The sequence below is a fragment of the Aspergillus steynii genome, assembly GCF_002849105.1.
Source record: "Aspergillus steynii IBT 23096 chromosome Unknown P170scaffold_6, whole genome shotgun sequence".
In the NCBI taxonomy this organism is placed as follows: domain Eukaryota; kingdom Fungi; phylum Ascomycota; class Eurotiomycetes; order Eurotiales; family Aspergillaceae; genus Aspergillus; species Aspergillus steynii.
The window spans coordinates 2108793-2123248 of record NW_020194403.1 but is presented as its reverse complement, the minus strand read 5'-3'; the positions used below and the strand labels follow the sequence as shown (position 1 = coordinate 2123248).

The following is a 14456-nucleotide window of genomic DNA, read 5'->3' as shown; positions in this document are numbered from 1 at the left end:
TAACAGCTTGTCAGTAAAACTGCTGGTAGTGAAGAACCATGCTGCGGACCTAGAAACATTAAATAGTTCCCAAGCTCCAGGTTGGAGCTGGAAATTCGCATCAATCCCAATGAACCATTGTTATTGATAAATGTCTGTGTGCGAAGAAAGGAAGAAGAAAATTTGGTCCGGGATTTTTCTTATGAGTAATAAAAGTTTATCGCTTGGCGGAACGGATAAAAGAGTAACCCGCTTATGGATGAGTAATTACGGTAGTAGTGCCAGCCGGCTATATCCTTTGATCAGAACACTGGTTGTAACTTTTTTCCAACAAAATAAATAAATAAATAAATAAAAAATAAATAAAAAATGAAAATAGTCCAAATGTAGGATAGGCTTATTTTCCTCAACTTTTGTTTCTTTCTTGCTCCCCCCACCTCAAAAATCTTACAGCAATTCAATATCCCTTACTATCTTACAGCCCCTAGCATGTAACGAGTACTGACCTTGACGGTCTATCTATTGGCCTTACGTACCTACTTATCTAAGGCACGGTAGGTACATAGTACCAAAAGTCATTACATTCTACGGGATACGCGCCCTTGACAGGTTTACACAGAAGAGTGACATGGCGAGAATTGGGCTGCTGATAATTCCGCCCCACTCTAAAATTTACGAGAGCTCAAATAACTATCTATTTAGTTACATCAAGTAAACATTCCCCTGGCGTGGAATTTATGTCTGTGGAGGGGGGGTTATCTTTGATCAGTTCGAATAGGCAAATCAAATTCTTGTTAGGCTTGTGGCACACGTGAACGCTCGTTGCTACCTAGGTTTCGCTTGCTTGAAAAAATTGGCCCCAGGGATAGGGATTGAAGTAGAGAAACTTGGCGTCGTTCTCAAGTCGCCTTAATGAGGCCGTTTCTTAGATAGCATTTGGGAAAGCAAAAAGTGGCTGACATCTTCATCTGCCCAGTAAGTCAAGTGGCTAGCGATGCTAGCAATCAAAGATATATCAAAAGCTCCTCTGTTTAACAAGTGATCAGTTTGGACAGTTTGTGTATCGTAAGAATCCCAAAGGAATTTAAAGGCTTTCTTACTCTTGAATACTGTAATCAACCCGTCCATTATTGTTGAGTGCTCTCACTTTGGCATCTTCGGTTCGTATTTTTTTCAATCGATCATCTGGTCCTTCATCCTCCATAGATGAATTGCCGCTGGGGTTCAAAGACTCCTGTCTTTCGTCTTTCCGAGTCCTCTGGAAACCTTCATAGAGTGTTTCTAAGCCCGAGTCTATAAGAGTAGGGTGCCGGTCAGGATGAGGATTTGCAATGTCTCCATCAGGAGATGACTTGGACTGTTGCATTTGAATGCCCTCGCTCGAGGAAATTTGAGATGTGTCATCGTCAGGATTTAGACCAAGACTGCGGTTGAGCAGACTACTCGCAACACCAGAAGTAAAGTTGTTCCACAGAGATCCAACACTCTGCCCCACGCGACTACCTATTATTGAAAGGCTTTGGCCAGATGTAGACCATAGGCTCTTTTTCACAGAAGGTAAAGGCTGCGGCCTTAATGAAGACATTGCCGGTGATATAAGAGGCTCGATACGATAACTCACTGGATCAGATGGGTGAAAGATGTTGTACAATCGGCGGCATTTCGGGGAAGACACCATGTTTTGAGTATCGAAATATTCAATTCCTGCGGCACCATGAGTAAAGGATGGTTAAAGTAGAACAAGATAGTTGGGTACCCTCTGTTTCTTCAGCAGAGTAAAGCGGCAGTCCGGATCTGCTAATGCCTGGCGCCGACCTGCCTGCAATCGTCTTTCCTTTAAGCATCTGGAAAAGGGCAATAGGAGACCCAAGGCAGAAAAGCTCCTCGCATTCAAAATGCAGTTGCTGATTCCGTGATCTGTTTTCTGGTGTATTTGTTTTTTCTACGGAGGTCTTCTGATCAGACTCGCGACCAGGCTGCTCGCGGCAAAGAATATCAAAGAAAATAGCACTGCCAAGTGAGTGACCGCAGAGACTAACCGATCCGCTGAAGGATGGGTTTCTCTCCTTGAAGAGCTTGAGAATTCGATTGCTTTCCTGACTGACGATGTTGGATATATGCTCACGATAATCGCTCTGATATAGAAGAACATCCATCGCCAGATCAGATATTAAATTTCGAACGGCCGGTACACTTTCTAAAGTGATATCAGCTAGGCTGGGGAACAAATCGTCATCGGAAGAATCAGCATCAGCAAGATCGAGCTCTTTACGAGTATGTCTCGCTCCTCGATATGGGAAGTCAAGCAGGTGTCTCCAACACCTAGAAGAAATCAGCAGGTTTCCTGTTATATTATATCCCAGGATACTGCATTATTAGTTATAGTAGATTCCGACCGCAACAACTTACACAGGAAGTACTTGAACACGGCAGTTTGTGTAGTTATCCGCGAATGCAGAGTTGAGAGCCTGCAGGTCAGGTGAGGCTTTATAAACATTTTTCATGGTCTTTCGTAAAACATTCACGTCGTGTATGAAGTTTATGCTCTCCAATCGTAGCCCAAGCCGCTGGCCAATTCCATGTGTGACAAGGACCAGATGATCAATCTGTCGCTCCCTGTCCTCGTTGTCGACTTCTCGGGAATCCTCCATCTCTTTTTCCTCCTGTCTGCGTGCTTGTTCTTCAAGCTGCGCCTCGTCTTGGGTTTCACCCGTTAGGGAGGACATCTGCTGCTCCAGCGTGGATTTTGATATGTCGCCTGTAGAGCTTCTATGAGAATATTGGCTGTAAGCTGCCCTGGCATCCACTGAGCCATAGGTGTTTGCCTCATGAGCCTCCAGTCCTTCCACGGGTGTCTCGGGCAACAGCTCTTCTGCTGGTCTCCGCGTGTTCGAGATGCCCTTTTCTTTCCCAGAGTCTATAAACCCACGAACTATTTTTGTACCGGGCACTCCGCCTAATTTCTGGTACACCGTTGTGCTCACTCGCGACATGAAATCATCATTTGTGATCAATGCCGCCGAGTGGTCCTGATAGGTTACGATACTTCTCATATATGCACCAAAGAGACGATGATTCGGGAGTCCACCAGGCGAGACAGGTGCCGTATGCCCGATTGAATTCGGCAAAAGCCCAGGCGCTGCTTGGTTGAATTAGCGATGTGTGCAGCGGCGCTTTTCATGATTCTAGGATCACCTGTGTCAAAAGACTTTGAGTGCGTGGAGGGCTGCGTGAAGGGCTGCGTGGAGGTGTCGTGGATATCGTGGAACCGCCATGGTTTCACTTTGAGGTATCCCTCTTCGAGTTGCGTGGCTAGGTTTTCCTCGCATGGCTTTATTGAAGATCCATCCTGGAAGAACCAGGTCCCACGACGGACTTCGTAAACGGGCCCTACCCAGTAAGCCGGGCAAAGCTCCCTCCGTTCCACATCCACGTCGAAGAGATAGTCTTCGTTAACAGCTACTTTTGCAGTACTGCCCTGCGGCATGCCGCTCTTTTCGGAGTGTTTGGATTGTTCGTGCGCCGCCTCGATATCTGAAAGCCTTTGGAAAGCGGTCTCGATCGCGTGGGAGTCTTTGGAAGAAAAGGGAACGAATTTCTTAGGAGGGGGCGGGGTTTTTGAGGCGTCCTTCTTTTGATCCCACAACTGGGGTTTCCATTTAGGGGAGTCCACGGCATAGAACCATCTTACTCGCAAAGGGGGGCAATCCCTGGGATAGCGGCGCAGACTTAATCGATGTGTGTGTGTGACTGTGTGGTCTTCGCCTTTGGATTGTTGCAGAACGTCCTGGTTGTGCTTATGGACAATGTTGGGCTGAGGCACATTCCGTGATGTTGTTCCCAAAAAGGATTCCCGGTCGCCATGCTGTTCCTGGGACATTGAGCTTTGTAGAGGGGGAATGGGGGTATAAGCGGTGCCAGAAAACTCAGCACAGGTCTATACAGTCTGCGCAGGTTGGCAGGATTTTGTCGACGTACTTCTCGCGTCGGCAGTGAGAATGTGGGCTGGGTGCATGTAGGATTTCCGAGATGATGATGTTATGACCAAGTTGCCGTCGGGATCATAAAACTGATAAGGTACTCACTCCTCCGTCAGTCCTCGAGCTACGGTCCCTTGCCAATCAACGACGAAAACAATTTAATATTTACCTGTATACTCCGTAAAGTATATACCTTATACAAAGGCTCGTGGGAAAAAAAAAAAAAAAAAAAAAGGAAGTCAAAAGGTTCCTCTTATAGTACGTAACTAGATGTTTAGGTACCTGCAGCCCCCAAATATATTAGGCACCCTTCTCCTTACTGTAGGTAAGGTATGACACAAAACACCCGACCAACACGAAAAGTCAGGTCATTATTGGCACGAATTCCCTACCGGTTTATTTAATACCACCGGAGAGCAGGATACCCCGCCTTGTTTTATAGATAAGCATGCAGGCCTACGAGCAGATAGTTCTCTACCTAGTACGGAGTACCACTGCCAACTGTGTAGCAGGTCGCTGACCATCACTTCTGACGTCATAGAGAGAACTATCTATGTCATTTCACTTATTGTGTCGGCCGCGTAACTAGTGCAAGGTACCTATTGAAAACTACGGAGTACCTACAGGTACCTCAAGGTATGTACCTCAGATGCAGGTAAGGTCTATGCGCCTATCACGGTCAACCCTTACTGCATAAATCGAATGACAAACTCCCGAAGGTCAAAATTGTCCCTTTTACCGGAAGGATCGTGGTACTCTTCCACGTGGAAGGTAGGTAAGTAAGTACCTTAGAAACCTGGAAGTGTTCGACACCTACAAGTACTTGGGTACTTCAGGTACATACCTATACATTACATACATACCTAGTACCTAACTACCTCGTCTAACTACCGTCCTACCCAGGGTACATGTACATAACTAGTGGGGAGTATGATGTCCGTGTATGTACTGTATTCTGTCGTGCCTAAGGTACCTGGTGACTACCAGTTACCTTACCATACCTACCTAGGCTGGTAAATTACGTAACTAAGTAAAGCCATCATCCTCAGAACATGTACATACTTTACCTACCCATACAAGTAGGTAAGGTAGGTGGGACAAATGTATCAACTTGTAAGGTGTAAGTATTGTAAGCACGGAGTACATCCATCACCCCTCCTTTTTGAGGCGGGTCTCACCCAGGCTGCCTAAATACTTACTCCGAACGGGCAGTGCTGGCTTCGACCTACTTCGCTTATCTTCTCCCAAAAACTCAACCCTTAACAAGACTGGTGACGGAAAGAAAGGCATTGACAGCTTCATTCCTTCCTCATTCAACAACAAAGCTTCCAGTGCGTAATACAGACCTTGAATCTTATTTCCTGCATCTCTGCCAGCCAAACCCCCGCTTTTTACATCAAAGGTACCGTCAGCTGCGAAGGGCACAAAAAGGAAGGGGAAAGCAAAATGAATGTGATCAAACTTCAGCGGTATGCTACTCTTCACTTCCTCGAGTTCCGTCGTTTGTGTATCCCTGAGCGAATGCTCTAACTGTTCTGGCCCGCAGGAAGTTCCCGCAGTTTGATCAAGGCGAGATCTTCACCCTTCAGGATGCATTCAGAAAATTAGACATTGATGAAAGAGGCTACCTGGATGAAGCAACTGTGATTAAGTCCACCCAACAATCGGAACGTCAACCGTATGATGTCGTACGCCAGGCGTTGAAGGAAGTCGAACTCGACAGTTCTCGTCGGGTGGAGCTCGAAGATTACGTTGATGTTAGTATATTATCACCAAATCTACCAGCGACCAGCCTGCTAATCAAACCAAAGCTTATCTCCAAACTCCGCGTTGCTCCGAATCAAACCAGGCCGGTCGATAGCCCCGCCCCAGCTGCTCTACAGGGAAATGTGACGGGCTCTAGACATGTCCCTCGAAACAGTATTGGGGGCAAGATTCACGTTCAAGGATCCTCGGCGAATGTTACCCATACTATTAACGAGGACGAGAGAACTGAATTTACAAGGCATATCAATGCTGTCCTAGCGGGCGATCCAGACATTGGCAACTCCCTCCCATTCCCCACTGACACCTTTGAAATGTTCGACAAGTGCAAGGACGGATTAGTTTTGGCGAAATTGATCAACGACAGCGTGCCTGATACAATTGACGAACGCGTTCTGAACAAATCCGGGAAGAAAATCAAGGAGCTTAATGCATTTCACATGACTGAAAACAACAACATTGTGATAAACTCAGCCAAGGGCATTGGTTGCTCGGTTGTGAACATCGGCAGCGGGGACATTATAGAAGTGCGCGAACACCTTATTCTAGGGTTGATTTGGCAGATTATCCGTCGGGGTCTTCTTGGCAAGATTGACATAAAACTCCATCCTGAATTATACAGGCTTTTGGAGGATGACGAAACGTTGGAGCAATTTCTTCGTCTGCCCCCGGAGCAAATTCTCCTGCGATGGTTCAATTACCACCTCAAGAACGCGAAGTGGGATAGAAGGTACGTTATGTTTTGGCCATATTGCAGCCTTGTGTTTTGTAGGCTTGTGACACCCTGACCCCACATATTGAAGCCTCTGGTAGCGAAAGATTGTGGGAGGGACGAAAGGCGTCATGTGTGAAAATTCCGGATTACTGATGTATCGCCATTCCAGGGTGACGAACTTTTCTACAGATGTGAAGGATGGCGAAAACTATACCGTTCTTCTCAGTCAACTTGCACCCGACGCATGCTCACGCAGCCCCCTACAAACTCAGGACCTACTTCAGCGAGCTGAACAGGTTTTGGGGAATGCAGATAAAGTAGGCTGCAGGAAGTTTTTGACACCCACTTCACTCGTTGCTGGGAATCCAAAACTCAATCTCGCTTTTGTCGCCAACTTGTTCAACACCATCCCCGGACTCGAGCCGATAACCGAAGAGGAGAAACTAGAGGTCGAGGATTTCGATGCCGAAGGGGAACGAGAAGCTAGAGTGTTCACTCTCTGGCTGAATTCCTTGGATGTTCAGCCTGCGGTTAATTCTTTATTCGACGACCTTCGGGATGGCACTGTGCTGCTGCAGGCCTACGATAAGGTCATCCCGGGTAGTGTCAATTGGAGACATGTTAACAAAGCACCAGCTTCAGGAAACGAGATGATGCGGTTTAAGGCTGTGGAGAATACGAATTATGCAACCGAGCTTGGGAAGCATATTGGCTTTTCCCTTGTAGGTGTACAAGGGGCCGATATCACCGATGGCCAGCGCACCCTCACATTAGGACTGGTATGGCAATTGATGCGGAAGGATATTACGAACACCCTCTCGGGCTTGGCCCAGCGGATGGGCAAACGTGAAATTACCGATTCTGAAATGATTCGGTGGTCCAACGACATGTCTCGTAAGGGAGGCAAAACTTCATCCATTCGCAGCTTCAAAGACCAGTCAATTGGAACTGGTATATTCCTTCTGGATGTGCTCAGTGGGCTGAAGAGTTCATATGTGGACTATGAACTTGTTACTGCAGGCCGAACCGATGAGGAGGCATATGGAAATGCCAAATTAAGCATCAGCATAGCAAGGAAGTTAGGTGCAACTATCTGGTTGGTACCTGAGGATATCTGCCAAGTGCGGTCTCGTTTGATTACCACGTTCATCGGTGAGTCTGATTCACAAACGTTCTGAAAGTGAGTGTAGTAGTCATACTAATTACGGAAACAGGCTCACTTATGGCCACACATGAGAAAATGCAGTGATTTCGAAATTGTGCATTAGTGCTTCTGTTTCTCCTGTTCTCGACTAGGTGGCAATGGTTGAACGTGCTTTCTTAAATTGGACCCCATTCATGACATGCATGCTGCAGCAGGAATCCGCCAATCTCGGCTCTATATCTAAGGATTCCTTGTACTCTTATTTCACCTACCTATAACTTAGTTCCAGACTGAGGTTTTGGTTTTAGCTGTTCGCATGTACAAGAAGTTTTTCTTTTGTCGTAACATCAGGCGTCATGCCCCAAAATTTGCGCACGCGGGGCAAGGTAGCCATTGAGCTGCTGTGTCCCATGAGGTTACTTACTAATTGCGAGGGCAAGAAGAATAGTGAAATACAAAAGGTTCTGTTATGAGTTACATCTATATGTAAATTGACTTTAATGCTAAGCGATCGAACTACGAGGCTCAAAGACTACGGTGTTGAAGAGCAATTCGTACACTACGCCAAGCCCGAGACGGCTTTAGTTCGGTCCGAGACGACATTGTAAAGCTCGCAACCACCGGGTGCGGTGAGCGGGAAATGGAATCGTCTTATATTAATTTGTGCTTTAGACGGACGACGGACGGCTGGGAATCGGGACGAGGGAAAGGACGACAAAACGCGGCGTGAGATGAAAGCGGTCGCTCGATGTTCGATCGGTAATGGCTCGAGCTGCTGACCACGATGAATACCAATGTCCAAACTGAAACCAAGTCCGAGCCTCTGAAAACCATCACAAAGGCAACTTTTCTAAGAGGGGATGTGGGAGAAGGATGGAGTAGGGAAGCGAGGAAGGAAAGTCCGATCGGGTGCAAAGCAAAAAGGAAATAGAAAAAAAAAAAGCAAAGGGTAAAACGAAAGAACAGGAACATATGAAATACCGGCGTACAGTCTTGCGCGAGGGCTATTAAGCTCTTGTTGCCTCAATGACATGGGCATCAAAAGCAAAATAAACCTTAATTTTTTCATCTCACACAACCTTACTCTCTTTTCCCCTTGCAACAAGCATGGTCAAGGCGCATAAAGTGGAATCCGGCTTCATTAACGTGAGTTTAAACCTACTCAGCAGTATCAAGCTCATCATGAGCCGAAGTCATGGGATCTAAAGAAACTGCCATAATGAGTGATAAATCACTTGGAGTGGATGGTCACATAGACAAACCTTTTCGATCATCTCCATTTGGTGCATTTTCATTCTCATCGTCTCGGCGCTCACGGTCGTCATCACGGCGCTCACGATCATCCTTAATGTCACGGTCCCGCTCATCAGGACTGCGAGAACGGTCACGAGAGCGTTCACGGTCGCGGTCGCGCCGGTCATAGTCACGGTCTCGACGGTCATAATCTCGATCACGGCGATCGTATTCGCGATCATGCCGATCATAATCCCGCTCGTATCTATCGTCTCTTCGAGGAGAATAGTCACCACGAGCACGTCGAGGGGATGGCGAGCGGCCACGGCGTGGAGGAGTACGGTCGCGGCGGCGGTCACGGCCAGAGTCGAACCGCCAAGAAGCAGATGGAGGCGTTCGAGCCCACTGAGTGCCAGGTTAACGAGTTGACTTGGTCTTGAGAAGTAAAGGAACTCAAAAACGAAAAGTTGCGATACTTACTTCAATTTTCAGTAGGTCATCGCGACCGATTCGCTTATTGTGCATTTCATGGTAAGCATCGTCTGCATCACGACGGCTCTCATACTCCACGAAGGCGAACCTTGAGGGAAAAAAAAATTAGAACGCAAACTTAGTCAATTGCGGGAGTTTCTGAACACACAGCCTGCTAGATGGGGTACGCGGCGCTGGTATATCACACCGAACAAGACGGCCATATCTGGGGCAAGGTTAGTAAAAAAAAACAGAAACCCAAAATAAACAAACACGGAGTCATAAGTCAAGTGAATAGACGGCGTAGAATGACCAAATGCGCGCAATAAATGAATTGGTCCTCGGGGTTGGGAATGCTTAGGGAGAAGGAAGTTATAAGTTGTGAAGCGAATAAATCAATATGATGACACTATGGATAGAGCTCCGACGTCGATGTTTGCGAGATTCAACCGAGGTGTAGACTGCGAGAAGGAGAGACGGATCGTCGGGTCATAGTAGGGCGTAGCAATCGACGAGCGGCACGTACCGTTCGAATTCGTAGGCAAGATCGCGAGCTCGAGTTCCGTGCCCAAAACCGGTGACATACAGGGTAGTGCCAGGGCGAGACATCGTGCTATTCTTGGTTGTCAGAAATAGACTCCAGGTAGCTGGGCTATGCTTTGGCCACGGATACTGGCGTTGATGTCAGGATTAGGTGGTTGGTGCCAAATCCAGGAGATAGTGTAAGTAAGATTTAGGAGGAAGGAGTAGGTAAGGTGAGTGAGGTAGCTGCGGTACAGCTAGCGGTAAATGCCATAACCGAACTTTCTCGAATCTTGGCTACCTAGTAAGTCCTACGAGCGCTTTCTGACCACACTCCATAGGAGTGGGTTTTCCTACAACTACCTACCATTTGATTTGCATTAGGCGCATCCACATGCAATGTACTGGCGATGTAATAGAGGTGGGCCTTATACCAGAGAATAGGTTGGAATGAAAATAGTTAGGCAAATCCGGCAGGTTTCGCCGTCACATTCCGCTATGCGTAAGCAGATGAACTCACGGATAATAACCCCTGGTTACATTGCATTGTCCATCACACCATAAGTACACTAGATACATTACCTAGGTACCTAAAGTAGATAGGTAACCACCACATGTTACTACGTACAGTGTATTGAATCTTTCTTGACGTCCCTAGTTATGATACTAGTAGGTAGGTAGGTAGTAATACTGTCTTGGCAATCTGCAGAGCCTCAAAAATAACCTCGTTTTTTTTTCTGGGCTTATACACTACTGTCTTCAGTCTTCAGGACTTCATAGTTGGGACCTCGGTGCTTAGTATAGGAAGTGAAACCAAATGTCAAGCAATACATCTTCTAATGTCTTATATGGCTAGCTTCTTTGCACAGAGTATGCTATTGTGAGTAGGTAGCTATTGATGAAGGTCAACCGTGCCACGTGATATCATCCTGGTACGGTCACCTGACCAGAGTAGAGTCATTGCCTTCCTTCCCACTAAGTCCCTAGGTACGATAGCCCGAAATTGCAACTCCCCCTCCCCCCCGCTGCAGCCAATACTTTGTACAGTGCGCAAAAATGTCGCTCACTGAATGTCCGGCATATGAGATCGCGAAAACTGCATCGGTAGCGTCTCGTCACCTAGCAACATTGGCAGACGCTGATCGCAAGGAGGCACTGACGGCGCTACACGATGCGTTATTGAAGGATAAAAACAAAATCCTCGAGGCAAATGCAAGAGATCTTGAAATAGCTACTAAAGCGGCTGAAAATGGTGATCTCAGTCAAAGTGTTCTCAGAAGATTAGATTTGTCCAAACCCGGAAAATATGATGATATGCTGAACGGGATTTTGGGCGTACGAGATTTGGATGATCCCAGTATGTATTCTCGGGGAGTAATTCACATCTTAGGCCTTCAACTAACTTTGGTAAAAGTCGGGAAAGTGACACTCAAAACCCTTATCGATGACGGTCTCATTCTGGAAAAAGTTAGCTGTCCTATCGGGGTCTTGCTCATAATCTTCGAGGCGCGGCCCGAGGTTATCGCGAACATAGCTGCCCTTGCCATCAAATCGGGAAATGCGGCAATTCTCAAAGGTAAGCCATGAATTTTGCTGAGGCCATGTGCTTGGATCTAATACGGCTGAAGGCGGCAAGGAATCGACTGAATCGTTCGTTGCTATCTCAAATGTTATTTCAGAAACTATCGCCGGTACCAAGGTTCCTCAGTCGTCCATACAGCTTGTCAAAACACGAGATATCGTCTCATCTTTGCTGGAACAGGATTCATTTATTGACCTAGTGATCCCCCGAGGTTCCAATGACCTGGTTCGATTTGTGAAGGATAATACGAAAATTGCAGTGCTTGGTCATGCTGATGGTCTGTGTTCTGCTTATATCCATTCTGATGCTGATCAAGAAACTGCACTGAGAGTCGTCGTGGATTCGAAAACCGATTACCCTGCAGCATGCAACTCTCTAGAAACTCTTCTCGTCCATCAAGATGTCCTTGGGGACATTTTCCCTGCTGTTGCTGAGGCTCTCTTCGCTAAGGGGGTGTCTCTTCGTTGCGACGCGTCAAGCCGGGATGCATTACTTAAGACCCTGAAAAGCCCACCACCGGCATTGATTCAGAGTGCTGTTGATTCTGACTACCAAACTGAGTTCTTGGATCTTGTTTTGGCAGTTAAGACAATCGCCCCAACACCCGAAAACTCTGCTCTTGAAACCGCTATAGCTCACATAAATTCGCATTCTTCAAGACACACAGATGTGATCGTTACAAGTTCAAGGGACGCTGCTCAGGCTTTTATGCACGGTGTGGACAGCGCCGGTGTATTCTGGAATGCATCCTCAAGATTTGCGGATGGCATGAGGTATGGATTTGGTACGGAGGTTGGAATCAGCACGAACAAGATTCACTCAAGGGGCCCGGTCGGATTAGATGGCTTGACAATCTATAAATATCTTGTGCGGGGTGCGGGTCACCGAGCTTGCGACTATTCTGATGTGGATGGAAGCAGAACATGGAAACACCAAAACCTGCCGCTGTGCTGAGTATCAAAACAATAAACAGCACTGCATAGAAGTATCTTCCATATTACCAACAGTGTTTGTACTTTGCAATCCAGCTGTTTCAAAAAAATGTTACTGGTTCCACAGCTACGCGAGTCGAGTAGCTAACCGTACTTCCATGTAATTCAAAGCGCCATGATTTTATAGGTGTTCCGCATAAAACTTTCCATCACATTGCATTTCGCCATTGGTACAAGGCAGGCAAATAACAGACACCCTTAGACCTTGAAGCCCTTGGATCTTCTCCGTCCACGAGCCCTCTCAAACTTCCGTCCCTTGCTACGCACATAGGGTTTCTTGGCGAATGTTAGCATACCAAATGTCACCAACGAACAAAGAAAAAGTCGGCCTACCTTGTGGCTGTGAGGGCCGAAGCCGAAGTGCTTGACGGCCTCCCGGGCATTCTTGGGACCACGCAGCAACAGTGTGTTAGCTCCGGTGGGGGCCCGCAGGGCAAGCTGGTCCAAGGTCAACGTCTCGCCACCAGCCTTTTCGATCCGAGCCCGAGCAGTGGCAGTGAAGCGCAAGGCAGCAACCGACACCTTGGGTGCATTGAGAAGGCGGTTATCATCAGTGACAGTGCCGATGACAACGACAGTTTTGCCCTTGTGTGCGTCGGTCAGGTTGGTAGCGATGCGGGAGAGGGAAACTGGGGGCCGGTTGATTTTCGACATGAACAGACGACGCAGCACGACCTTGTTGAAGTTCGCGTCCGTACGGCCTAGGTATACCGATCAGTTTTGTTCATATATCGAACCGTCGTAGTCGGGGACAATGGGAGAAAAGTCATACGGGCAAGGAAGCGGTAGAGCTTCACCAGAACCTGCAAGTACACGTTCTCGCTCTTAGGCGCCTTGCGATGGGTGCTGCGCACATGGTGGCGATCCAAGTCGATACCTATTATGTTGCGCGTCAGTAAAGAGACAATGTAGGCACGCTCAAAATTCAATATGTTGCGAATTTTTTTCGAATCCAATTGACAATCGGCTTCAGATGATAAAAAGGACCATTTGCGGACATACCCATTGCTGCTGAATCTCACGGGACACCTGGGAGTTGGCTAGCTGTCGCACCCGTATGCAAAGTGAAGCTGGTGAGGTTTTCAGTCTACAAATTTCAGATGGACGGTGTGTGCGGGTTGAGCCCTAACCTAAAACAAATGTGGAACCAGCGTCTCTACTTTGTTCTTTGTAATACGGACGGAGTACTGCCCAAAAAGTTCTCGAGCAGAGAATTCCTGTCCACCGCCTTCCGTCACGGACGGCCGTGAACTCCCTACTGCGTACTGTGGTACTGTACCGTACCTGACACACTATCTACAGGTACCTGCCACCTACTTACGTTACCCAGATACCCTATAGAATTCCAACTCTATTACGGAGCAGACACGCAGTTTGATTACCACTAGGGGTTCCTGAAAACCTGTTATGACAAGCACATGTTTCTAAGACGATTGGCAAGAAGAGAGTCTGCAACGACGTATATCCGGCAGAACTCTAGGTCACGGAAGGTTCCACCGGTCCACATCAATCTTTTTCCGCCAGCATCGATTGGGAGGAGGGGGGAGCAAAGGCACAGAATATACGGAGTAGCATTGCAGGAAGCAGGTCAGATTCTACTGCGTAGACAGACTACCTAGATAAGGCTCAATCATGTCTGGTAATATCGGGACAAAGAATCAGAGACTGGATCTCTATACGCAGTACGCTCAGCCCAGGGTAGTTTATCTCTACGGACTACTAATTCGCAAATATCCGGGAGTCATTGACTTGACGACAGAGTAGTATATCACAAACTACGAAGTAAGATCATATCAACTTTGAGGCGGGGTCGATTAATCTGCATTCCTGCACTTTGCCGCCGCTCCCGCGAATCAAAACACTGAGGCGCGGAAGTTCCGTAATTTGTGACCCACCCTGGGATGAAGGCTTCCTGATCAGTAGTACCTAGCCTACTAGTACGCTTCGATTTTGTATCACCTCAGGAGGACTTATACATTATTCCCACTTACTTTGAAGCCGCGACTTAATGAACCGGACACAATTATTTAGAGTGCCTTCTACTTACCATAGTTAGGGCTCTCCAATATTGCGG

The 14456-nt window shown here is 47.2% G+C and overlaps 5 protein-coding genes across 5 annotated transcripts; 2 read left to right on the top strand and 3 right to left on the bottom strand.

Annotated features, from left to right (window-relative positions):
• Positions 1–637: 637 nt before the first annotated feature.
• On the bottom strand, positions 638–3859 carry P170DRAFT_457411 (DDHD family phospholipase; the record flags this gene model as incomplete). The annotated part of the gene is made up of 5 exons (XM_024851717.1): positions 638–1006; positions 1080–1683; positions 1736–2301; positions 2389–3121; positions 3175–3859. 5 exons carry the CDS (start codon positions 3857–3859, stop codon positions 889–891), a joined length of 2706 nt encoding a protein of 901 aa, XP_024702313.1. The 3' UTR covers positions 638–888.
• A 1291-nt stretch (positions 3860–5150) lies between these two features.
• On the top strand, positions 5151–8043 carry sac6 (fimbrin). Its single transcript, XM_024849670.1, has 5 exons — positions 5151–5428; positions 5506–5716; positions 5771–6453; positions 6608–7590; positions 7653–8043. The coding sequence occupies exons 1-5, from the start codon at positions 5406–5408 to the stop codon at positions 7685–7687; spliced, it is 1935 nt and encodes a 644-aa protein (XP_024702312.1). The 5' UTR covers positions 5151–5405; the 3' UTR covers positions 7688–8043.
• Positions 8044–8740: 697 nt separating this feature from the next.
• On the bottom strand, positions 8741–9895 carry P170DRAFT_362980 (RNA-binding protein; the record flags this gene model as incomplete). Its single annotated transcript, XM_024844546.1, has 5 exons — positions 8741–8793; positions 8845–9220; positions 9296–9395; positions 9456–9512; positions 9813–9895. 5 exons carry the CDS (start codon positions 9893–9895, stop codon positions 8741–8743), a joined length of 669 nt encoding a protein of 222 aa, XP_024702311.1.
• Positions 9896–10805: 910 nt separating this feature from the next.
• On the top strand, positions 10806–12830 carry P170DRAFT_388100 (glutamate-5-semialdehyde dehydrogenase). Its single transcript, XM_024845829.1, has 3 exons — positions 10806–11165; positions 11223–11384; positions 11437–12830. The coding sequence occupies exons 1-3, from the start codon at positions 10865–10867 to the stop codon at positions 12342–12344; spliced, it is 1371 nt and encodes a 456-aa protein (XP_024702310.1). The 5' UTR covers positions 10806–10864; the 3' UTR covers positions 12345–12830.
• Positions 12581–13388, bottom strand: P170DRAFT_448700 (60S ribosomal protein eL18; the record flags this gene model as incomplete). The annotated part of the gene is made up of 4 exons (XM_024850986.1): positions 12581–12658; positions 12716–13083; positions 13155–13259; positions 13385–13388. The coding sequence occupies 4 exons, from the start codon at positions 13386–13388 to the stop codon at positions 12581–12583; spliced, it is 555 nt and encodes a 184-aa protein (XP_024702309.1).
• Between the last annotated feature and the right edge of the window lie 1068 nt (positions 13389–14456).